A 23,925-nucleotide genomic window follows, 5' to 3' on the forward strand; every position below is an offset into this window, starting at 1 on the left:
GTTCTCTGTCACATGGAAGGCACCCAGCGACATCTGCCGGCCTTCTCTCCTGGCTTCTGGGTTCCAACAGCCATCCCCAGGGCAATTACTTTCTCCATCTCCAACATCTGGGCTAAGCTGCTAGTGCTGAGAGGAGAAATACCGAGGGGCTAAGCTCTCTTCTGACTTCTCTCTTTTAACCCTCCAGCTAATTAAATTAAACCTCACTCATCATGGAAGGCACTCTCCTTAGCCGATGTCATCAGCCATAGATGAATTTCACATATTGATGATTTAAATTCACAGACACAGAACATCAGGGCATCATCACCTGGCCAAGTTGACACTCAAATTTAACTACTACAGCAATGGACACAGTTTCTTAAAAGTGTAGAATCTCCTACAACACGGGTCTATTGAGTTGCACTTAATGCAAATAGATTTCTACTGATAAAAAAAATCAGAAAATGATGGAAATTCACATTTCTGCATATGGTGGGTCAGGGCACAGCTGGCGGCTTTGCAAAGCCACGTGGGGAAAGAAATGAGAGGGGGTGGGGCTGGGGCAGCCGTTCCTTTTTTACAGCTGAGTAATATTCCACGACATGGACTAGACCACTGGGCATGCACTGGGTGGCCCCGAGGTGGGGGGTGGCCCTGAGAGGCATGACCCACAGGGTGCTGGCAGGACCCAGGGGTGGTGGTGGCGGCTCCAAGGGCTTTGACCCCCCCCGTGACAGTGCAGCCATCCTGCTAGGTGAAACTGCATGTTAGCCTGATTCTACATACAACAAAGGAACTAGGAGAGCTACTGCTAGGAAAATGAAGTGGAATCCTCCGAATTCTCTGAAAAGGAGAGGAACTTGAAGGGTGCTGAGGACTGAGAGGTGGGCAGGATGGTTGACTGCTGGGAGGAAGTGGCTCCCCAGATTAGGACTCAGTGCATGGAACCAGAGCCACTGCTTTTGGTGCCTCATGCAGGAGGCAGCCCTGGACACAGGTGTAGGGTCGGCAGGCAGGTGTATGCTGGGGTCTTCCAAGGTGCACGTGCACTTTTAAAGATTTCCCCTGCTGATCAGCATTTTAAATTAACTGTGTGGAAGCCAGCGTGCAGGCCAAGTACAGCGGATGGTTCTGGAAGGCTGTCAGCAGTGGTGGGTGGTGGGGAGAGAGGGGGAGGTCTGGTCTTTGGGGGTGGGGTCCCACTCATGTACTCCTGGCTGGTTACAGTTGTATGCAGTGAAACGGTTAAAATCTCACGTCATCTTCAATGTTGAAAATGATGGCTTTGTGTTTAGAAATTGATAAATCATGGCAAAAGATCTACCAAAAAAACTCCTTAACGTTTCGACCATATGGCTAGCTTCTTCTTTTCCTATCCATTCCCATTTCCCTGGCATTAGGGTGAGTTGCAAAATTTTCGTGATTGTGCATAAGCCTGGTGTAGATGATTTTCTGATAAGCCTTTAACTGCAGCTCCGAGCTTTTCACCTAAAGGGGCTTTACAAACCAAACAGTCGCTCAAAACATTTGCATGAAAACCTGCCCAGGAGAGGGGCTTGACTTCACTTTGTTCCCACTCCAGAGATCAGGGAAAGGACACAGATTGTTTTGTAGTGAAGTTTTGGGGATGCAGTTACTGGGCTGGACCTCCAGGAACATGCCCAGGCTGGTCTCCAGCTGCAGAGTGAGGGCATCAGGGGCCTGTGGGGGTGAGGGGGTACGGGATCCTGGGCCAAGAGTGTCCTGGGCTCTGGATGGCGCCCTGCCCTTGGCTGTGACCCCCGTATGGACCACATCAGGGAGGCCTGACATCACCACCAGCCGCTGGCAGCTGGAGTGGGGGTCGCCTTCCAATGCCCCTTCCCTCCCTGGGCACTGGGGACCAGCCATCCCCCCAGCCGTCTGCAATTAACGTCGGGGGATTAGAGAGGCCAAGCCCCGACATTGACTTGGCATCAAGTCCAGAGGGTACAGGCGTCAGCGGCCTCAGGGCTCACTCCTGTTTGTGCAACTTCCACGTACACGAAGGTTCAAAGTGGATGGAACAAAGGGGCCTGTGTTGAGGTAAGTCGGACCTCTGAGGAACTCCAGGAAAAGAAGGCACTGGGAACACAAACACAGGTGACCTTTCCCTGAGGGCCCCCCACCCCAAACACCTGCAGCCGGTTTGCCTACCCTGTACCCCCCACCCCGGGGCTCCCATGGTCAAGGGCAGTCAAGGGCAGGCCAGCTTCTCTCAACGATTCAGCACAGCCGGGTTAACTTGGGGGGCCTTTGCCCAGCCCCGCGGGGGCCTTGCTCACCCGTTGACATGGGAGGTGCAGGGGGCAGGCGGCTCAGCCTGGCGGGAAGCAGGTTGCGGGAGACCCAGATAAACTCGGGGACGGAGGCCTTAGGATTACAGAGGAGCCGGCTCCTTTTTCTGTGCACAGGACCCTTATTTTACTCTTGTGTAAAACGCAGAGGGGCAGGATGAGCCCTCGGCTCTCAGCACCCCGGGGGGCCAACCTCAGTCTGGGGCCTCCTTCACATGAGCTTGGAGACAGAGTACTATGTGACAGCACCCAGGCAGGGGTGCTGATAGGGAGAGACAGCACGGAGTTCTCTAAGCACGTAAGAGCGAGTCGTTTGGGGTGGTGGGATTTTTTTTTTCCATCTACTCAATTTATTTTACCCTTTGTCTCCTCCATTATTTGTTTATTTTTTATCCATATTTTTTACTCATCTGTCCACACCCTGGATAAAAGGAGCATCAGACACAAGGTTTTCACCAACACACAGTAACATTGTAAAAACTGCAGAGTTATACAATCGTCTTCAAGAATCAAGGCTACTGGAACACAGCGTCACAGTTTCAGACACTTCCCTCCAGCCACTCCAGTACTAAACTGAAAAAAGGGATGTCTATATAATGCATAAGAAAAACCTCCAAGATAACCTCTCTACTCTGTTTGAAATCTTTCAACCACTAACACTTGATTTTGTCTCATTTCTCTCTTCCCCTTTTGGTCAAGAAGACTTTCTCAGTCCCTGGGTGCTGGATCCCAGCTCATCCCGGGATTTCTATTCCACGTTGCCAGGGAGGTTTAAACACCCATGAGAATCATGTCCCACGTAGAGGGGGGGAGGGCAGTGAGTTCAACTGCAGAGTTGGCTTACAGACAGAGGGATTAAATGATTTCCTGTTCTCTTCCAACTTTCTCAAATGTTTGCACTGTGTGTCAGTTAAAAGATGACGTCAAGCCATTGTTGAGAGGCAATCTGTCTCCCTGTGAGCTGGGGGCTGGTTGAAGCCCTGGACTCCTCCTAGCTCAGCTCTCGGGGCTGTGTGTGTCCTCAGCCCCGCGGGCTCGGGCAGCCTGGCATTCTTGGCCGGCCGGGCCCTGTCCGCAAGGGGGTGGGGGGCAGGCCTAGCAGCGCCGGGGGCTGGCGGAGAACAGCAGCTGGGTCGAGGCAGGGGGTCTGAGGGGTCACCCTCACCCATTGCTCCTATGGGGCTGTCTACTCTTCAAACTGCACTAAAAACGTTACAGAAGTAACAAGGGAAATGGTAAAAATTCATGCAGTATGAAAAGGTTGTCTGTTAAAACCAGGTCTCCCTTTCTTGTATGTTTGCAGACACAGGAATGTCCAGCTGCTTTTCTCCTTGACACTCTCTTCTGAACGGTGAAATTTTTCAGCACACAGGAAAAAAAGCAGAGAAAATAAACACCAGGAACCCACTCCCCAGAAAATCTTGACGTTTGTGTGTATTTGCTTCTGATTTTTTCTTGAAAAGGAAATGAAACTTACAGATAGAACAGGGCATAGATTCAGATTTTGTGGGGATGGGAATTTATGCAAATAATGGGGCCCTCTTAAAAAAAAAAAGAGTAAGTTGTGAATTTAAATTCAATTTGAAAATAAATATTTATTTGGAGTGAGAAAAAAATCTCAAAAATCACACATTAACAAACCTGGTAAATACCACAAACACTACAAAATCCATGAAAAAAAAATACCTGTTCTGTATCTATTAATCTGGCATATCTTTGTAAAAATCTTTTTCCTACACCATTTAGCTGCTACTCCTGAATACCACTTCATGTGAGATTGGTTTTATATGATTTCCTATGAAGAGAAGGGAAAGATAATTCATCTTTCTTCTAGCACGGGGAATCGAAATCCAGTTGTATCCCTGTTTGTGGGCATGGAAAATGCCCGTGTCTTCAAAGAGCCCCACTCACTGTGGATTTGCCATAGGCTTTTGCCCCATGAACAAGAATTCTGGGCAATTGTGTGATTGCCATAAAAAGTCATAAAATCCTATGCACACTCTGCTGTCAGGTCAGTTGCAGACAGAACTGAGGCCCCACTTGTCACTCCACCCAGGGGGACCAGCTCCCCTTTCCTGGCTGCACATACGATACCAGGCAGCAGCTTAAACAACAGGAATTTATTGACCCACAGTTTTGCAAAATTGAGGAGTCCTCAGGTGGTGCTTTCTTCCAGGAAATTGTGCCCCTCTTGGGCAGCTGGAGGCCATCCTAGGTCCAATGCAACTCCGTCACTTGGCTACTCTTGGGTTCTGCTGGTGTTACTGGGTTCTGGCTGCTCCCTCTGGCTTTTGTTGTCTCCCTGGGTCTGCCTTTCAGTCTCTTATAAGGCACCCCAGTGATTGGGCTAAGGTCTATCCTGGTTGAGTTTGGACCTTACCTGAACAACCTCAGGGAAAGGCCCTACAGGAAGGATCCTCACCCGCAGGAATGGATTAGGCTCCAGAATGTGTTTCTTGGGGGTGCAGAGCTCCCAGCAGCCAGGGAAGCTGTGCCCAGGTTCACTTTGGACTTCACGCAGAACGAGACTTGCATCTCTGTCCCTCGCGCTTGCTCCACCTCTTATCATGATGTGGTTTCTCCTCCGACAGTCTTGGATCACAGGACCAGGTGAATCGGTATGGAGGGCGGTGGGAAAATTCCTGGAAGCCAGGACTTCATCGGGGAGGCTAGCAGGAGTGTGGCTAGCCTCACCAACATAGCCCATGAAACCCCAAAAGCCCAAGACCACTCCACCACCACCCGGCACCAGGAGATATGACAATGGGAGTCAGGGTTGTATACCTGGTACAAAATCTATATGACCACATGAGCACATGACTGGTTTTAATTTGCTAAAGCTGCCAGAATGCAATATGCCAGAAATGGAATGACTTTTAAAATGGGAATTTATGAAGTTGCAAGCTTACAGTTCTAAGACCATGAAAATGTCCAAACTAAGACACCCACAAGAGATTACCTTCACTCAAGAAGGCTGATGCCATCTGGAACACCTCTGTCATCTGGGGAGGCACATGGCTGTGTCTACTAGCTTTCTCTCCTCATTTCATAAGACTTCCCAAGGGATATTTTCCTTCTACCTCTCCAAAGATCTTTGGCTGTGTGGGCTCTGTCAGCGCTGAAACTTTTTCCAAAATGGTTCCCTCTTAAAGGACTCCAGTCAGCAGCTCCACCTTGAATGGGTGAAGACACATCTCCATGGAAATAATGAAAGGATCCCAGCCAGCAATATTGAATGAGGATTAAAGAGCATGGCTTTTCTGGGGTCCACAGCAGATTCAAACCAGCGCACTGGTGTATGGAAGGGACCCGTGCGCACGTGTCGGGAAACTGGTCCAGGAAGCTGTGGTCTGGGGGGTAGATGCAGCTTCAGCTCTGCCAGCTGTGGCCCGTTACTCCTTTGGGTCCAAGCAGTTCACAAGCCCAGCAGCCATGGTGAGGATTCCCCAGGTGACGTTTGCTGACAGATTCCTTCTGGCTTGTGGCTGTGAACTCACACCCACCTCTTGTTTTGATTTGCATTTCCCTGGTCCTCACTGATACTGAGCATCTCATCACATCCTTGCCTCTCACTCAGCCTTCCTCTCTGGTCCACTGCCTCTTCATATTCACCATCTGTTCTTCTTTTGTTCATCTTTTGCGAATTCATTTGCAGGAGTTCTCCACGTATTCTCCATATCAAAACTGTGGTTTTAAACATTGCAGGCATTTTCTTCTGATTACCTGTGTAGTTTATCTCAGTTGGTATCTTCTTTTAGGACCTAGCCTTCAGTGAGAAAAGTGTGCTTTCTTCTCTAGGGATAAAGGGTTTGCTTTTCATTTTTGGGCCTTTTAATCTACCTGGGATTGCGTGTGGTGTGAGGCATGGCACTAGATTTGTGTATCTTTTCCACATGGATTCAATATTTTTCCCCATGAATGTTTTTTGGCACCTGTTCCTGTCCCAACTCTGGCTAGAACTGTTTCTGGCCTCTCTCATCTGTGGAATGGCTCTCTTGGCTTAGCTGTATTACAAAAACCTCAGAGCCTTAAGGTCTGCCCGTGCGCATCGGCTATTTTCCATCTACTCAGAAGTTGCGTCAGCTTTTCTTTAATCTCTATCTGCAGATTATCCACCCATCACTCCTAATATTGTTTGATTGTTGTTTTCTTTATTAGTCTTCTAGGGGTTTATCTATTTTGATGACATTTCCCAGATAGATGGTTTTACTTTTGTTGATTGTTCTAGTTTGCTAGGAGCCAGAATGCAATATACCAGGAATGCAATGGCTTTTTAAAAAGGAATTTAATAAGTTGCTAGTTTACAGTTCTAGGGCCAAGAAAATGTCCCAATTAAAACAAGTCTATAGAAATATCCAATTTAAGGCATCCAGGGAAAGATACCTTGGTTCAAGAAGGCCAATGAAGTTCAGGGTTTCTCTCATGAGAAGGCACATGGTGAACACAGAGTTTCACTCTTGCCTGCAAAGGCACATGGTGAACACGGTCAGGGCGCCTCTCTCATCTGGAAGGGCACATGGTGAGCACGGCGTCATCTACTACTTGCTTCTCCTGCCTTCCTGTTTCAGGAAGCTCCCTGGGAGGCATGTCCCTTCTTCATCTCCAAAGGTCGCTGGCTGGTGGACACTGCTTTTCGTGGCCATGTCCTTATGCTCTGCCCTCCATGCATTTTTCATTCTCCAAAATGTTTCCTCTCTTACAGGACTCCAGAAACTTACCAAGACTCACCCAATGGGTGGAGACATGTCATCATGTAATCCAGTTTAACAACCACTCTTGATTAAATCACATCTCTAGGGAGAGGATCTGAATATAGTTTCAAACACACAGCACTGACTAGGGATTATTCTGCCTTTCTGAACTGGGATTTAGATTAAACATGGGTATGCACATCCTTTCAAACCAGCACATTGTTATTGTCTCCATTAAAAAAAAACCAATTCATTGACTTCTATTCTTTTTCATTTATTTTTTATCTTCTAATTTCTTTAGGCTATTTTTAATTGTTTCTGGATTTGAATGCATAACCCACTTATGCATATATATGGGTTCTACTAACCCATATATATATATATAAATAAATATTTATTTATATATTTTTTTGCGTTCTACTTAGTGTATCTAATTTATCTAAATGTAGCTAGATTTCTATGTAAGGATTTTCTTACCTGTATCCTTTAATATTGATATCTATCATGCACATAGCTTTTCAGGTCTGTATTTTTGTGATTTCTTCTTTAACCCATGAGTTGTTTAGGAGTTTAAAGTGTATATTTATTTATTTATTTATTTATTATTTTTTTTGCATGGGCAGGCACCGGGAATTGAACCCAGGTCTCTGTCATGGCAGACAAGAATTCTGCCACTGAGCCACTGTTGCACTGCCCTAAGTGTATATTTATTTATTTATTAATTTATTTTATTTTATTTGCTTCCATACCAAAAAACACCAAACAAATGCAAACATTCCTATTTTGATCCTTCCATTCTAAATATATAATCAGTAATTCACAATATCATCACATAGTTGCATATTCATCATCATGATTATTTCTTGGAACATTTGCATCTATTCAGAAAAAGAAATAAAATGAAAACAGAAAAAGAATGTCTATATACCATACCCCTTACCCCTCCCTTTCATTGATCACTAGCATTTCAAATTAAATTTATTTTAACATTTGTTCCCCCTATTATTTATTTTTGTTCCATATGTTCTACTTGTCTGTTGACAAGGTAGATAAAAGGAGCATCAGACACAAGGTTTTCACAATCACACAGTCACACTGTGAAAGCTATATCATTATTCAATCATCCTCAGGAAACATGGCTACTGGAACACAGCTCTACATTTTCAGGCAGTTCCCTCCAGCCTCTCCATTACATCTTGAATAACAAGGTGATATCTACTTAATGTGTAAGAATAACCTCCAGGATAATCTCTTGACTCTGGAATCTCTCTGCCATTGACACTTTGTCTCATTTCACTCTTTCCCCTTTTGGTCGAGAAGGTTTTCTCAATCCCTTGATGCTGAGTCTCAGCTCATTCCAGGATTTCTGTCCCACATTGCCAGGAAGGTCCACACCCCTGGGAGTCATGTCCCACGTGGGGAGGGTGGTGAGTTTGCTTGTTGTGTTGGCTGGAGAGAGAGGCCACATCTGAGTAACAAAAGAGGCTCTCTTGGGGGTGACTCTTAGGCCTAATTTTAAGTACACTTGACCTATCCTTTGTTGGGTTAAGTTTCATATGAACAAACCCCAAGACTGGGGGGCTCAGCCTATAGCTTTGGTTGTCCACACTGCTTGTGAGAATATCAAGAATTCAACTTGGGGAAGTGGAATTTTCCCCCTTTCTCACCATTCCCCGAAGGGGACTTTGCAAATACTTTTCCACTCACTATCAAGTCACTCTGGGATTTATCGGGGCATCACTCTGCACAAACCAACAAAATGTCATGTCCTACTCAAGGTTCCATGTACTTATGGTGTTCAATTAAGCTGTCTACATAAGTTATGTTAGGAAATGCACTAGTCAAAATAGAAATTTTGTACCAAATAAACATTTTTTGTTTTAGTCTCATTTATTTTTATAGAACATTATCTGTTAGTGTTGATTCTAATTTCATTGCCTTTAGGCAAACAGAGCAGGCTCCATTGGTTTGATTCTGTGACATTTCCTGCCATCTGTTTTTGGTCAATTTTTATCCCTCTTCCACATGTACGTGAAAATAATGCAATTTGTCACATACAGATTTTTAAAGAATTTTTTATTCCAATCTACATTGGCATAAACTTTTAAATCGGTTCATCTCCAAGTTTCTAAGAGAATATTGTTAACATCAGCCATTCTGATCATGGATTCGTCAAGATCTGTTTTTCTTCAGTCTACTGTGGCTTTTTATGTTTTGATGTGGTGTGCTTTCGAGTTTGTGAAATTTTATATCTTCTATGGTTTTGGGTCTTTTATGCCAGTTTCCTTCTCATCTCAATTAATGTTCTTTACCTTCAATTATGCTAGGCTTCTTTGTTTTTGAAATGTATTATTTTCCCCTCTCCCCTCTTTCCCCATAGATTTTATTTGTATGCACTAAGGCAAACAGGCCATGAGTTCTTTGTTTTTTTACATGCATTTAGAACTCTTTAAATACCCCCTCAAAGTGGACTGTTCCTTCCTTGTCCTCCATCTTTTTCTTATTGCCTGAAGCCTTAGTTTCCTTTTTAAAATTTAGCCATTTTTACATTCAGTTTTTACATACAGTTTTTACATTCAATAATTAATTAAATTTGCTGATGTGTTTTATGAATCATTGTCCTTGTTGCTGAATCCCATACTTTCCCCTTAAACCCACACATATTCTCGCCGAGGTACATCTTAAAAAATTTCCTTTAGCAAGGTGAGAGAGTGGTCAACACTCTCAGTTTTTAAAAAATGTCTGGGATATCTTTATCTTTCTTTTGATATTTTAAGAAAGTTGAGCTGAGTATAACATTGTAGATTGAATGCTATTTTTCATCAGTTCTTTAAAGATGCTAATCTATTGTCTGGTGGAAATTAGTGCTACTGAGAAATTGCTATCAGTCCACATTTACTTCCTTTTTAGGTAACGTGTAATTTCTTTCTGGTCATTTTCATTTCTTTCTTTATCTGGATGCTCTGCAGTGTCTCTATAATATTCTAGGCATATATTACTCTGTTTTGCTCATTACTTGATGTACAACTTATATTTGGTATCTTATGTCTTTTCAATTCTGGAAAATTTTCAGTTATTTTGTTTTTTTCTGTCATTTTTTTCGATGATTTCTTTTGGAAATGCTAATGCACACACATTGGAGCCCCTTGATCTATTCTCTATGTTTGTTAAGATCTCTCTCGTGCGTGTGTGTGTGTGTGTTTCTTTTTGCTTCTCTGGTAAATTTCCTCAATACCAATTTATTTAGGTTAGAAATTCTGAATCTATTCCTAACACCTCAACTTCTTTCAAAATTCCCATCTTTACTAACTTTCAATGTACTAATTCTCTCATCTACTATGTCAAGTCTAGAGTTTATCCTGTCTATTGAGTTTTTAAATTTGCTATACAAATTTTTATACAAAAAAAAATTTGTCTCCAAGATTGGTAAATATTTCTTTTTTATACCTCCTTATCTTTTGCTTCATATTGGCCAGTTTTAATTAAAAAATTCCTTGTTCTTTTTGATTTTAGGAATCCTCATCCTGTTACTGCAATTTTGAAAGAGTTTGTTAGCTGTTTCATTATCTGGAACAAATTCCTATACTCACAGTTTACTTTCATGTGTCTTTCTTAGCATGATATTTCTCTGAGTAATTTGGAATTTTGGTTTGCTGGCTCATTTTGAGAGGATTCTGAGTTTATCATTTCCCCCGTCTGTCGTCTCAGTGTCACCATTTCCAGCCCCAGCACCTGTTCTGCTGCCATGTCGGCACGTCCCGGAAGAGGTCACCGCAGCAGAAGGCTAGTCCCACATTCTGTTTGTGAGGCTGCATCTATGTCCTCCGGCCTTCGACCCGCAGCTTTCCATTATGCCATCACCTCAGGAGACGAGCCGGGAGAAGTTTCCAGCCTCCTCGCTGGAGCCAGGGATGTCTGCCCTGCCCCCCCGCCCCGCCCCCAGTTGCTGGACCCCTGGGCCTCTCTGCCTGCGTCGGACGTGGGGCCAGAGGTGGTGACAGTCCATCACCAGGGTGCCCCCTGAAAGGTTTAGGAGGCAAAAGGGTGAGAAAGAAGGAAGGTAGGCCAGGAAATTTAAAGTGGGCGGGTTTATTTTTGTGTTCCGGGCTGAGCTCACCCAATCCAAGATGGAGGGAGGTGAGTCAGCACCTGGATGATGGCCTGGGCAGTTTTTAAGCAAGGGGGTCAGGCAACGTTGGAAGGGGGGGGTTCTCCAGAAGTCAGGTGTCCGGAAGGGGTGGGTCTCTGGAAGCCAGGTGTCCGAAGGGGCAGTTCTCCGGAAACCAGGTGTCTGAGGGGGCGGGTCTCCGGAAGTCAGGTGTCCAGAAGGGACGGGTCTCTGGAAGTCAGGTGTCCAGAAGGGGTGGGTTTCCGGAAGCCAGGTGTCCAAAGGGGCAGTTCTCCGGAAGCCAGGTGTCTGAGGGGGCGGGTCTCCAGAAGTCAGGTGTCTGGAAGGGGTGGTTCTGGAAGCCATGTTGATAGGGGCGACACAGCCTCTGCAGCTCCAGTAGCAGTGCCCTTCCTCGTTTCCCTCACCTAACACCCCCCTGTTCCACTCCTGATTGTGTGCGTGTGCTTGTGAGTGTGCTCGTTTACTTATGTTTGGCTCTTCCTTTTATATATCTGTCTGTCCCTGCTCTGCAGAAGGAGCAGAGAGGGTGCATCAGCAGCCTAATTATTGTACTTCTTACTCGTAAGCCTATTCTTTTCTGCATCCAGCGTTTAAACAGCATGTTTTGGACATATCTTTGTGTTAGAAAGAGAGTAGTACCCAATTCATTTGAATTGCTTCATGGTATTTCATCTTAGGGCCACCGTTATCTTATCTAACCAGCCTCTGGTTGATGAGTTCTTGGGTGGCTTCTGAGAGAAGGGCTGAAAGAAGCATCCTTGAACACACAAGTGAGTGTGCGTGGGTACGGCAGAGTACCTGGCAGCCAGTACATTTCACGTACTCACTTAAAGTACACGGTATGTACTTCTTTAGTGTGTAGAACTTCAACACTGTTCTAAGAATAGTAACTATAGCAAAGGTATATAATCAACTAAGCAGCTCCAATAAACAGCTTTTGGCCTCTCAAGAAACTCACTTCTCTTCTTTTCATGCGGGACAGAGTGTTCAGAGGTAACACACGTGTACACACTGTACCTGTCTGTAGGAAAAATCCCTTGAAGTGCCTTTAAGGATGCATTTTGAAATCTGGGATGGACATGTCTAGCTTCTCTACAAAGAGGTTACACACATACACAGCCACATTGGATCTAAGTTCCTGTTTTCTTGCACCCTTTCCTACATTGCACATTAACAAACTTGTAAATCTTTGTCAATCTGATAAGTGAAACGCATAATTCACTGTTGTTTTAGTTTGCATTCAAATCATAAATGTTTTTTTTGAGCATTTAAAAATATTCATATGTCTCTTTCTGTGAACTGATGGTTGGTTCCCTTTGCTACATTTTCTATGTTTGCTGTTTATTTGTTGATTTTGAGAGTGTTTGACATACTAGGGAAATTAAGTTGCTGCTGGCTGTTCTCCCCTTGCCTGCCCCCTCAGTTTCTATCCATTCTCTGCCCTGGGTTCTGGGAGGCTCTAGATTCTGCGGCCAGAGCAGCCGCGCTCCCTGGATCTTGAGGTCATTGGGGGGGGGCGGGGATCTGGGCCAGCCCCTCGGTGCTTCCCACTGCAGCCCTCTCCAGACTCCTCCAGCCCCCCGCTCCATTCGGCCTTCTGCTGGTCACAGTCTCCATGGGTCCCCTTACTGCATCCTTATCTTGGACCACCTCCTTTCATTCCATTCCGCCACAGTCCCAGAGGGTTTGATTGTCATGGTTTGAAATTATTTTTTCCCAAGTTTGTGTTTGCTTTTGGCAAGGTTTTGTTTTAAATTTTGCTCTAAGGGAGTTTTAACTTTTACATAGCCGAATTTATTTTTCCTTTGTGTCTTCTGGGTTGTGTGTCCTGTTTTTGAAAGCCTTTTTCTTGAGAGAAAAAAGATATATATGATGTTACATATTATATACTACTGCACGGTTATATTAAAATGTCCATATTTTCATCTAGTACGTAGTTTGCTTTTTTTTATGTTCTGGGATCTCGGGTTTATTTGGAACTTTCTTTGGTGAGCTGTTGAGGCACGATGTGGTTTTAACTTTTACCACAGTTACTTTTCCACAGTGTTACGATTTAACACTGAACCGTCAGGACCACTTATTGAAGAACTCGCCTTCCCTCCCCGTATGAGAGGCCACCCCTGGCCTCTGCTGGGTGCCTGTGTGTTGCCTCACGGCCTCTCCTTCCCAGCCTGGTTGGTATTTGGAAAATCCAAGAGAGGGAGAATCCTAGCAAGAGAGGCACCAAGGCGGCTGCGTGGCCAGCCGCCCTGCCGGACTGGACTTCCAGCCAGGGTCAGCTCTGGGCTCCTGGGAAGGTGGTCCAAGCCTGGCCACCCACAGGCCCAGGAAGGAGGAGACTGCTGTGTGCTTCGGGGGAAGTAGGGCTGACCTCGGAGGCCCAGTGAGGGGCCCCCAGACCCATCATCAGACACTGGCTTCATGGAAGCCTGGGGTGACGAGGCGGGGTCACGTGGAGACAGTGGGGAGGGGTGTAGGGTCAGAGGTGGCATGGCGGGGGGAGTGTCATGGGGTGAGGGTCTGAGGCACTTGGCCAAAGTTGTTGCCCTTGATACAGGGAGAGACGGCTGGCCTGGCCTCAGGGAGCCTCAACGTGCTCTGCTGCCATGATTTCGATGCCCGCCTTCTCTGTGGGAGCTTTTGAGCATGACTCCGGGACCAACCGTGGTCAGGTGGCCTGCCAGGGGCACAGGAAGACCAGCTGGGGTCTGAGCCCGGACATCCATCCTGCAGTGGGCAGGCAGCCCCTGCAGAGCCGCGGGGCACAGCTGGGTGGAGGGCAGGCGGCGGCTGCGCATACAGAAGGCGGGGGAGCCCCAACCTTGGATAAACGGGTCTGCAAGTTGCTTCCTCTGCACGCAGGAGACTTGGAAGGAGTTGGGCATTCGGGGATTTAAGAAGCTGATATTCAGCAACATCCAACAATAACAACATTTTATCTGCTCCACTGCAGAGCTGGCTGCCTCACAAGCGGGCCGGCGACGGGGCCAGGTTCCTGCAGCCCACGCACCGTTATAAAAGGGCAGCAGCGCCAGGAGCCTGCACAGTCCCCGGCCCCAGCGAGCACAGACCCTGGCGATGCAGACCCTGCTGCTGGCCCTCGGCTTCGGCCTGGTTGCGGCCCTCAGTGCCCTCGCCCCGGGCCGGGCCTTCCCCAAGGAAGCTGACGTGCGGTTCTGAAGGGGCGGGCTGGGCTGGAGGGGGCGGTGGGGGTGGGGGCTGTGATGCCGATGGCTGCCCATCCCTCTCCCGTGGCGCCCTCATCTTAGGGCCAGGCAGAGCATGTGGGCCGGTTTGCTGGGGGTAGGGGTGGGGTGCGCTGAGGCGGCCTGTCTCCAGCCTTGGGGCAGGCCGTTCAGGCAGAGTGGGGAGGAGCCCTTGTGGGGACTGGCTGGGGTCTCCCTCAGAGCCCTCACAGGAGCCCCTGTCTCCAGGTGTCGGGGCAGTGGTACCTGAAGGCCATGGTGACGGACCGGGTCTCTGATAAGGAGCCAGAGGGAGTGACACCCCTGAGCATCAAGGCCCTGCAGGGGGGTAACTTCGAACTGAAAATCACCATGCTGTGAGTGCTGGCTCCGAGAGCACGAGCAGGGCTGGGCAGGCTGGGCACGTCCTTCAGCGCCGGCCAGCCGGGGAGGGCGCCTCGTGGGCTGGGGGCGGGGCTGGGCTCTTGGGAAAGCACGCAAGTCAGAGTGGCAGGGGGTGTCCTGGATCCTAGCTCGGGTCCCCTTGAACATTTCCGCTTTGGGTACCCACAGGGGAAGGGGTTTGCAGAACCGCCAAGAGGGGGCATACGACTCCACAAAGGATGCTCGCAGGGAGGCTGCCTTGAAGCAGTGTGTGTCTATCCACCTGTGCGGCTCCTGGGGTACACTTGCACCTGTGTAACTTCCCAGCTTGCACCTGTGCAACTTCCCAGCTTGCACCTGTGCAGCACACACACCTGTGCGGCATGGTGGGTGTGTGTGTGTGTGTGTGTGTGTGTGTGCGCCCGTGTTCTAGGCCTTTGGGAGCTTTGACACTGGCCCAGTAACGTCTGCTTTTTTTCAAAAGCCCTTGACTCAACTTTTCTCTCGTGGGGCCAGATGGCTGTAGGTGTGGAGACTCATCCTAGGTGAGGTTGGAAGGGAAAGGGGAGATCTGGGCACAGGTAGCTGATCTGCTGCCACAGGTTGTGCCTGGACCCTGGGACTGAGGGTCAGGAGACACTGAAGTCCACCCTGGTGGCCGGATGACGCTGAGATGCCAAGGGGTGTGGCTCCTCTCTGGCTGCAGGAGGGGGCGTGCCTTGAGTGCCTGCAGGCCAGCGAGCACATGTGGCTGCCCTGGGGGGCTGGAGTGGGAGGGGCCAGCTGCATTTCCAGAAGGGCTTCTGATTTCCAGGGAAGATGGGCAGTGCCAAGAGATGAAAGTGTTGCTGGAGAAAACAGATGAGCCTGGCAAATACAGTGCCTGTGAGTCCCGGGACCCCTTCCCGGGCAGCCCCCTTCTCCCTGGCCCCCATAAATGCCCACCCTCCCCTCCTGCTGGCCAGTCTGCCTTAAAGAAGCAAAAGCTGGCAAAGCAAACTGGCTTTGATGGGCTTGTCCCGAGAAGGGTCTGAGCTTCCAGAGTGGCCTCTGGGGGTGAGGGGTTCTGGGCGGTGCCCAGGGCAGGGGGCAAAGAGCAGCTCTCATATGGCTGAGCACCCCTAGCGCCTTCCCCTTCCCAGCCTTGGGCCCTGAGTTTGCCCCAGGTGGCTTCCTGGTTTTGGCTGGGGGCTTCTCCCCAGTAAGGGCTTCTCACAGGACTCTGGGCCCTTGAGAACTGGAGACTCCATGGGTCAGGGGCCTTGGCACAGAGCCCTCCAGAGGGACTACGTGGCTAGAGCAGGACGGTCCTCTTGCAGACGGGGGCAAGCGAACGGTGTACCTGCAGAAGGCACAGACGAGGGGACACTACATCTTGTCCTGCGAAGGCGAGCTCAACGGGGAGCAGGTCCGAATGGGGAAGCTTTTGGGTGAGTCACGCCATCCTCGGGCTGTCAGAACTACCCCCACCCCGTCTCTCTTTGTCTCCCACATTCCCTCCTCCTCTTGGGAGAAGCCCCTGGGACCCAAGAACCCCCATTTGCATCTCCTAAAGAATGCACTTCCCAGGACTCCCTGGTCCCTTGGTCTTGGCTGTGGGCACCTGGGGACGGGCAGGGAACAGTGGTAGGCACAGCACCCAGGATGTCACTGGATGGTCCAGGCCACTCGCTGGACGGGCTCCTTGCAGCCCCCTATGGGCAGTGCTCCTCTGAGGGCCCCAGAGGGGGAGAGGAACGGAGTGAGAAGGGGAGCTGCAGGGCAGGAAAGCCAATTCCAGGGCTCTAGTTCCAGACCGGGATTCCGAGTGTACGGTGGGGGACAGCGCTGCTCCTACGTGAAGGCAGGAGGCCCCGAGGAGGTGCCCCGACTTCTCTGCAGGCCACCCCCATCTCCTCCTGATCTCGCCCTCAGGGAGGGACCCAAAATACAGCCAGAAGGCCTTGGGAGAGTTTAAGAAAGTCGTGGCACAAATTGGGCTCGACCCGAAGAGAATCTTCCTCATGGAGCAAATGGGTGAGAGGGGCGGATGGGCTTAGCTCTCGGCCAGATCTCCTCCAGGCTGGAGCAATCAGCAGGACTAGAGGCCAGCTTTGCCTTCCTGCGTGGGGTGGCTGGTGGAGGGTGGCGGCCCACGGCCTGTTCCCTGGAGCCTTCTATGTCATGCATGTTTCCTTTTTGCTACAGAAACCTGCACACCAAGGGGAAATTAGGGTAAGTGGGCCCTTTCAGAGGACATGTGAGAAAGCCAGGGTCAGGGTTCGGTGGGACATGTGCTGGACCCTCCCTGCCCCGGGGCACTGAGACTCCTCCTTGGGCCACCCCCCACCCCAACCATCAGGGGTACAACTGGGTCTGCCTAAGGTCTGCTTAAGGGGTTTGGAAATACAGCAGCCTGGCACCTGTTGCTTCCCCTTTCCTAGGGGCGGGGTTGTTAGGGGCCCTGGGATCAGTGCGGAGCAGCCTCACTGTTTCTTCCCTTAAGCACCCCCATTTGCTGCAGTCACTCTTGTCATCCCTTCACAGCGGGCCTGGGGCCTGGGGCCTGGGGCAGGGAGACCAGCTCTGTCTGCTAGGATCGGGGGGGCCACAGTCTGGAGAGTCCAGCTGTCCTTCCCACATCCCCGCCCCACCCCACTGCCTCCCTGTCTCTCATAGGAGAGACATCTCTGTTCGTCACCAGCAACGCACACCCAGGAGCGCCTCCTGCCGCAGGGGGTAGGAGCGCCCAGCTCGCAGCACTCTGCGCCCCGACCCCCTGCTCCCCCACCCCCAGCCCTCCATCCTCTCCTGATTCTCCATAAAAAGCTCCAGCATCCCTGAGTCTCGGCCTGTCTGTTGGGTCCCTCGTGCCGGCTGCCCTGGGCGCCCCCTGGGTGTCTGCTGGTGGGTGGGGCCGGGGGAGCAGGGGCGGGGAGGACAGGAGGCCCCGCGGGGTCCCGGCTCCGCGTGGTGGGGGCCGCTGTGCGTCACAGGGTGGGCGCGGCTGCCGGGCGTGAGGGCGGGTCCTGACGCCGGGAGGGCTTCTGCAGATCCCACGCCCCGCGGCACCCGGGTTCTGCGCGGTGGGTGCGGTTTGGGGTGGGGCCTGGTCCGCGGCGCTGCGGGCAGGCGTGGTCTGCGGCCTCAGGAGTCGGACACAACCTGGAGAGCCTTCCCAGGTCGGGGTGTGCGCGGGCCCTGCGGCTGTCTGAGCAGGCTGGACCTGGGGGCGGGGGGTGGTGAGGGGGGCGCAGTAGCTCCGGCAGGTGGGGGGTTTGAACTGGGCCTCCCCGGCGCGGCTGCGCGGGCACCTGTACTCCCGCTTCCCTTTCTGGGCCCCGCTCGCTGCTTCCCGTGTCTGCACCTCGCAGGTCTGGGGAGGTGAGCTGCTGGCACCTGAGCGTGTCACCTGACGATGTCAGCGTCAGGGCCAGCCACCTGGGCCCTGCCTGCTCCTTCTCAACAGTGGATCTCGCTCCTTCCAAGGCGTCTAAGGTTCTTCCTTGTATTAGATGCAGCCCCCCATCCCTACCCCAAGTTCCCCGCAGCAGCGTGCAGGAGGTCCCAGGTTACAGCAGAGGTGTCTCAGGTGCCTGGGTCTCTCCTTCGTGGGAGCAGGCAGGCTAGGCGCTTACGGACTCCGTCAAGGAAGGCGGAACCAGCTGTACCAGCCCCAGCTCTGGTCTCTCCTGGGCACCCTGCAGACCTGTCCTCCCTGCTCTCACTGGCCATCGGTGAGCCTGGGCACACCCGGCCAGCTGCTGCTCCAAAGCCCCTTATTGGCACTTTGGCCTCTGCTGGCTCACTCTCCCCATTTCCTCACTCCTGCTCCCTGGGTCCTCACTTGTCCAGTCTGCCAGCACACACTGGTCAGCTTAAACAATGGGGACTTACTGTCTCACAATTCTGGGGGCTAGAAGTCCAAAATCAAGGTAACTGCAGGGCTCTGGGGTAGCTTGCTGGTCCTTCTCTGCCTGTCACCTGGCCGTCTCCTTTTTCTCCCTGTGTCCTACTGTCTGTTCCATTCCCTCCTCTTATACAGACACCAGCCACATTGGATGAGGGCCCACCTGGTCCAGTTGGGGTCATTTTAGCTAATCACATCTTCAGAGGTCCTCTTTTCAATGAATTCCCATCTGTAGGATTGAGGGTGAGGACTAGGACATGTCTTTTGGGGTCTTACAACATAACATCACCCAAATAAACGATTTGAATCCAATTCCTGACTCAGGGTCTTTTGTGAAGTACACTGAGACCCCTCAGCAAGACACCGGCCATCACACAAACAGGGACATGTTGGTGGCCTGGCCAGTTCTCGAGGCTCTGGCCTGGAAGGGACATGACCCACAGAGAGCAAACCCAGGAGAAGTCAGCAGCCGCAGCTCCACCCCTGCCGCCTCTGACCCAGTGTCACTTCCCTGCTGACCCGACTGCCCAGGGATGGTCAGTCCTTCTCCCCAAGTTCCTGAGCCCTTTGTGGCTGATGGCACCTGTCCCGGGGAGGGAGAGGCAGCACACACTGTCCACCTCCAGGCACCTTCCTTTGTGAATTGGACCCACCGTCTGCTCGGCTTCGTCAGCACCCACCTGGGGTCCAAGGTCCAGGCTGAGCAGGGCGCTGGCAGGGGCTGCAGGGAGGAGTGGCGCTCCCGTGCCGGACTCAGCCTTGGCCTGCACCTGACCATGCGTTATGGGATGGGGGCCAGAGTGGTTTATCAACCAATCCCTGCACCCGCTGTTCTAAAACCCTGACCCTGGAAGACACTCTGGAAAAGAACATGGGATTTTCCAAGCAGGCATCTGTTACTCTTGTTCCTAGACCTGGACTGCCCCTACCTGGCTGCTTTCTTCTCTTGTCCTCCTCCTGCAGCCTGAGCTGAGGGAGCAATTCTGCAAGAAAAGCATTCCGAGCAGGGAAAACAGGAGGCACATGCAGGCTGTGCATCTCCAAGAGGAGAAGGCTGTGAGGGGCCCTCGAGGAACTAAGAAAGCAGGCACCACAAGGAACAGCAGAGGGTTAAAGAGTTTGCAGGTAGCACCTACACAGAAGCGTATCGATATTTAACTGATGTCAGGGCATAAAGGCAGTAGAGGAAATCTCAAATGAAAAGGCAAAGAGATGTGAGTCCACAGAAGTTTCAAATATATGGGAAAATTGTCACAAACAAAACAGGAAAAGAAGTGACAAGATTTCCTGGTTCTGTGGCAATGGCAGCTGCCTAAATCCAATCTGTTTTAGTTTCCTGGGCTATTCAAGTAAACACTGTGAAACGGATTGAGTTAAACAACGGGAATTTATCAGTTTATGGTTTTGAGGCTGAAAGAAAGTCCAAATCCTGTTGCTGTAGCTTCTTGCTTCTCTCTCTGTCTCCCCATTCCAATTTTAAAGGACTCCAGTAACAGGACTGGAGTCCCGTCCTGAACGAGGTGGGTCACACCTTCATTGAAGGAGCCACGTTGAAAGCTTCTCCTTACAATGGATCCTCACAGGTTTTTCTGGGACGCGTACAGCGTTGAGCCACTGCCCACGTAGGTTAGTACCTGATTATCCACGCAAGTACCTGCAGCCTGGAAAGTGCCAACTCCACATGGCCTGCAAGTGGGAAAACCATGATCCCAAATGCACAGGGTCAGAGTCAGAACCCACCCTGGGCAGAGTAATTGCTGTGAGAGGAAAAGAGGATGGGGTCCCCGTGATGGTCGAACGCAGAGCGCACCCACTCTCAGTGGGGAAATACTGGGAATTCCCACCTGGATCACAGCGCTGATGGCTGGGGATTTGAAAACAAGGTGTTTGGAAAGTGTTGGATCTGAGCGGCCGTCTTTGGAAGGCACAGCGTCTGGCTGAGAGGGGGCGTTTCGGGAGAGGTGTCCTTTGGAGGACAGCTGGTGAAGAGAGAGAATACACGTGGCCAAGGTTAAAGACCTTTCCAAAACTCAGAGGGCAGGGCATGGATCTCCAAAGCCACCACTTATTAGAGTTCCATTGCAGTGTGCCTGTTGGCATTTAGCTAGACCTCTTTGCATTTTTTTTTGAACAGCTTTTCATGTGTTTACTGACAACTTATCTATCTTCTCTGGAAAATGTCCATCCAAGTTCCCTGCCCATTTTATATAACTGGCTTGTCTTTTTATTGTTTCATTTATAAGTTCTTTATATATTCTGGACTTTAAGCCCTTATCTAATATATGGTTTTAAACTATTTTCTCCCATCCTGTAGGTTGTCTTTTCACTTTCTGGATAATTTTGATCAATGCATGTAAGTTTCAAATTTTGATGAAATCAAACTTATCTATTTTCTTTTGTGGCTTGTGTTTTTGGTGTCATATCTAAGAACCCATTACCAAATTCAGGTCATGAAGAATTGCTTCTATGTTATCTTCTAAGAGTTGTATAACGTTAGCTCTTATATTTTGTTCCTTGATTCATTTTGGGTAGATTTTTGCATATGCTGTGAGGTAGGGGTTGAATTTCATTCTTCTGCCTGTGACTACCCAGTTTTCCCAATAATGTTGGTTGAAAAGACTATTTTATCCCCACTGCATGTGCTTAGCACACTTGTCAAAAATCAATTTGCCAGGTAGGCCATGGTGGCTCAGTGGCAGAGCTCTCACCTGAAACCCAGGTTCGATTCTCAGTGCCTACCCATGCAAAAAAAAAAAAAAAAAAGAAAAAAGAAAAAAATTTGCCTTAGATGTGTGGTTCTATTTCTGGACTTTAAATTCTGTTCCACTGGTCTCTTTGTCTTTGTGCATTTATCACACTGTTTTGATTATTGCCGCTTTGTAGTACAATTTGAAGCCAGGAAGTAGGAGTCTTCCAACCCTGTTCTTCTTCTCTTTTTTTTTGCATGGGCTGGCACCGGGAATCGAACCCGGGTCTCTGGCATGGCAGGCAGGAACTCTGCCACTGAGCCACCGTGGCCCACCCCTGTTCTTTTTCAAAATTGTTTTGGCTGTTCAGGGCCCCCTGCAGTTCCACAAAAATTTGAAGCTCAGGTCTTCCATTTCTTTAGGCTGAGGAGGGTCCGCTGAGAGTAAGAGGCAGTTGCTCTAACGGTAAGCTCCTCTCCTGCTGCATCACTCACGGTTCTGCTAGACAAGGCGGCAGCAGCAGCATCTCTGTCTCCACGACTTGGCAGCGCTGCACACCTGGGGCCAAGCATTGTGCTCCCGCCTGCCCCATCCTGGAAGGTCTCTTTGCATTTTTACGTGGTTGCTCCGGGGATTACAACGTGCCTCTTTATGTTTTCACAGTCTACTCAAGATTATTAGTGTACCAGTTCACATAAAACATGGAGACCTCGCCGCTATACGGGTCCATTTCCCGCCCCTCATGCTTGTTACAGATGCCACATGCTCCCTCACTACATCTGTAACAATGCTGGCTTTAGACAGTCATGTACGCTGTAAGTCAGTTAAGAAGAAAAATCAGTTTTTTATATTTTCCCTTATTCTTATCACTTTTGATGCTTTGTTTCTTCCTGTTTCCACCACACATCTTTTCCTTCATCATTGTGGTAGTTAGATTTAGGTGTCAACTTGGTCAGGTGAAGGCACCTAGTTCTGTGGCTGTGGACATGAGCCAATGGCATGTGAACCTCATCTGTTGCTCATTACATCTGCAGTCGGCTAGGAGGTGTGCCTGCTGCAATGAATGATGTTTGACTTAATTGGCTGGTGCTTAAATGAGAGACTCAACGTAGCACAGCCCAAGCAGCTCAGCATTCCTCATCTCAGCACTCGCAGCTCAGCCTAGGCCTTTGGGGATGCAGAAAGAAAACACCCCAGAGAAGGGCGTTGGAACCTAGAGACTGGAGAGAAGGCCAGCAGAGATCACCCTGTGCCTTCCCACGTAAGAAAGAACCTCAGTGGAAAGTTAGCTTCCTTTCCTCTGAAAAACTATACATTAACTAAATAAATCCCCTTTTTTTGAAAGTCAGTCCATCTCTGGTGGGTTGCATTCTGGCAGCTAGCAAACTAGAACTGTCATGAAGACTTGGTCTGCAGGTCTGCTGCCCACAAGTTCTCTCAGTTTTAAAAATCCAAATGTGTTTTCATTTTGATCTTATTCTTCAGGATATTTTTGATGGATACAGAATTCTGGGGTAATGGGTATTTTCTTTCAGCGCTTTAAAGAGGCTATTTCGCTCTCTTCTGCCCCCCGTGGTTTCTGGTGAGGTATCAATGCTTATTCAGTTTATCGTCTCCATGGATTTCCTCTGGTTTTTCGAAGATCTTCTCTTTAAGTTTGGTTTCAGCACTTTCACTTTGACGAACCCAGGTGTTGTCTTTAAGCTATTTATCCCGCTTAGGGTTTGCTAAGCTTCTTGGGTCTGCATTTGAGGTTTTCCCACACATTTGGAAAATTTCAATCCATTTTGTACTCAACTGTTCTTCTGTACCTTTACTGCTCTCCTCTCACAATAGGACCGAATTACACATATGTTAGACAATGTGATATTGGCCCACAGCTCCCTGAGGCGCTGTTCCTTTTTTTTTTTTTTTTCAGATTTCTTTTTCTCCTCAGTTGTACTTAGGATTGGGTTATTTATTTATTTATTTTTGGTGTTTTTCCAAGTTCATTGACTCTTCTCAATTTTTCTGTTAACCTCATCCAATGAACTTTTTTTCCTTTGGGTGCATGGTCCGGGAATCGAACCCGGGTCTCCCACATGAAAGGCAGGCATTCTAACCACTGAACCACCCGTGCACCCCAACCAGTGAATGTTTGATTTCATATTTTATAATTTTCGGTTTTAGACTTTCCATTTGGTTGTTGTTTACCGTTCCCATTTCCCTGCTGAAATTTTCTATCTTTTCATTTAGAAATAGCACATTTTCCTTTACGTTCTTAAGTGTTGTTGTAGCAATTTTAGAATCCTTGTTTGCTAATTTTAATATGTTTGTCATCTCGGGGTCAGTCCTTTCTCTTAGGAATGAGTCATATTTTCCTGTTTCTTCCTACTGAGTAATTTTGGATTTTACTGTGGACATGTGGGATAAACTCTGGATTTGGGTCTGTTCCTCTGGAGAGTGCTGATCCCTTTTCAGAGCAGGTGGTTGACTTGACTGACCTCAAATGTGGAAATCTGCTCCCTGCAGTGGCTGGCCACTTATTTAGAAATAGAATTTATTTCTTCATTTTCATTCGGTTCTTTTGGCTTTAGCTGGACTTCTGGGCGTAAGTCCTGTGTATTTGGACAGAGCTTATGCACAGAACTTGGGGTTCTCCCTTGTTGGCTCTCTTCCTT

General features: G+C 49.2%; 1 protein-coding gene across 1 annotated transcript; it reads left to right on the forward strand.

Annotated features, from left to right (window-relative positions):
• The first annotated feature begins 14,156 nt into the window (after window positions 1-14,156).
• On the forward strand, window positions 14,157-17,503 carry LOC143662219 (major allergen Can f 1-like). The gene is made up of 7 exons (XM_077135750.1): window positions 14,157-14,288; window positions 14,555-14,682; window positions 15,504-15,574; window positions 16,009-16,119; window positions 16,604-16,705; window positions 16,877-16,903; window positions 17,348-17,503. The coding sequence occupies exons 1-6, from the start codon at window positions 14,199-14,201 to the stop codon at window positions 16,900-16,902; spliced, it is 528 nt and encodes a 175-aa protein (XP_076991865.1). The 5' UTR covers window positions 14,157-14,198; the 3' UTR covers window position 16,903; window positions 17,348-17,503.
• The last annotated feature ends 6,422 nt before the right edge of the window (window positions 17,504-23,925 follow it).

Source organism: Tamandua tetradactyla, chromosome 2 (genome assembly GCF_023851605.1).
Source record: "Tamandua tetradactyla isolate mTamTet1 chromosome 2, mTamTet1.pri, whole genome shotgun sequence".
NCBI classification, from domain to species: Eukaryota; Metazoa; Chordata; class Mammalia; order Pilosa; family Myrmecophagidae; genus Tamandua; species Tamandua tetradactyla.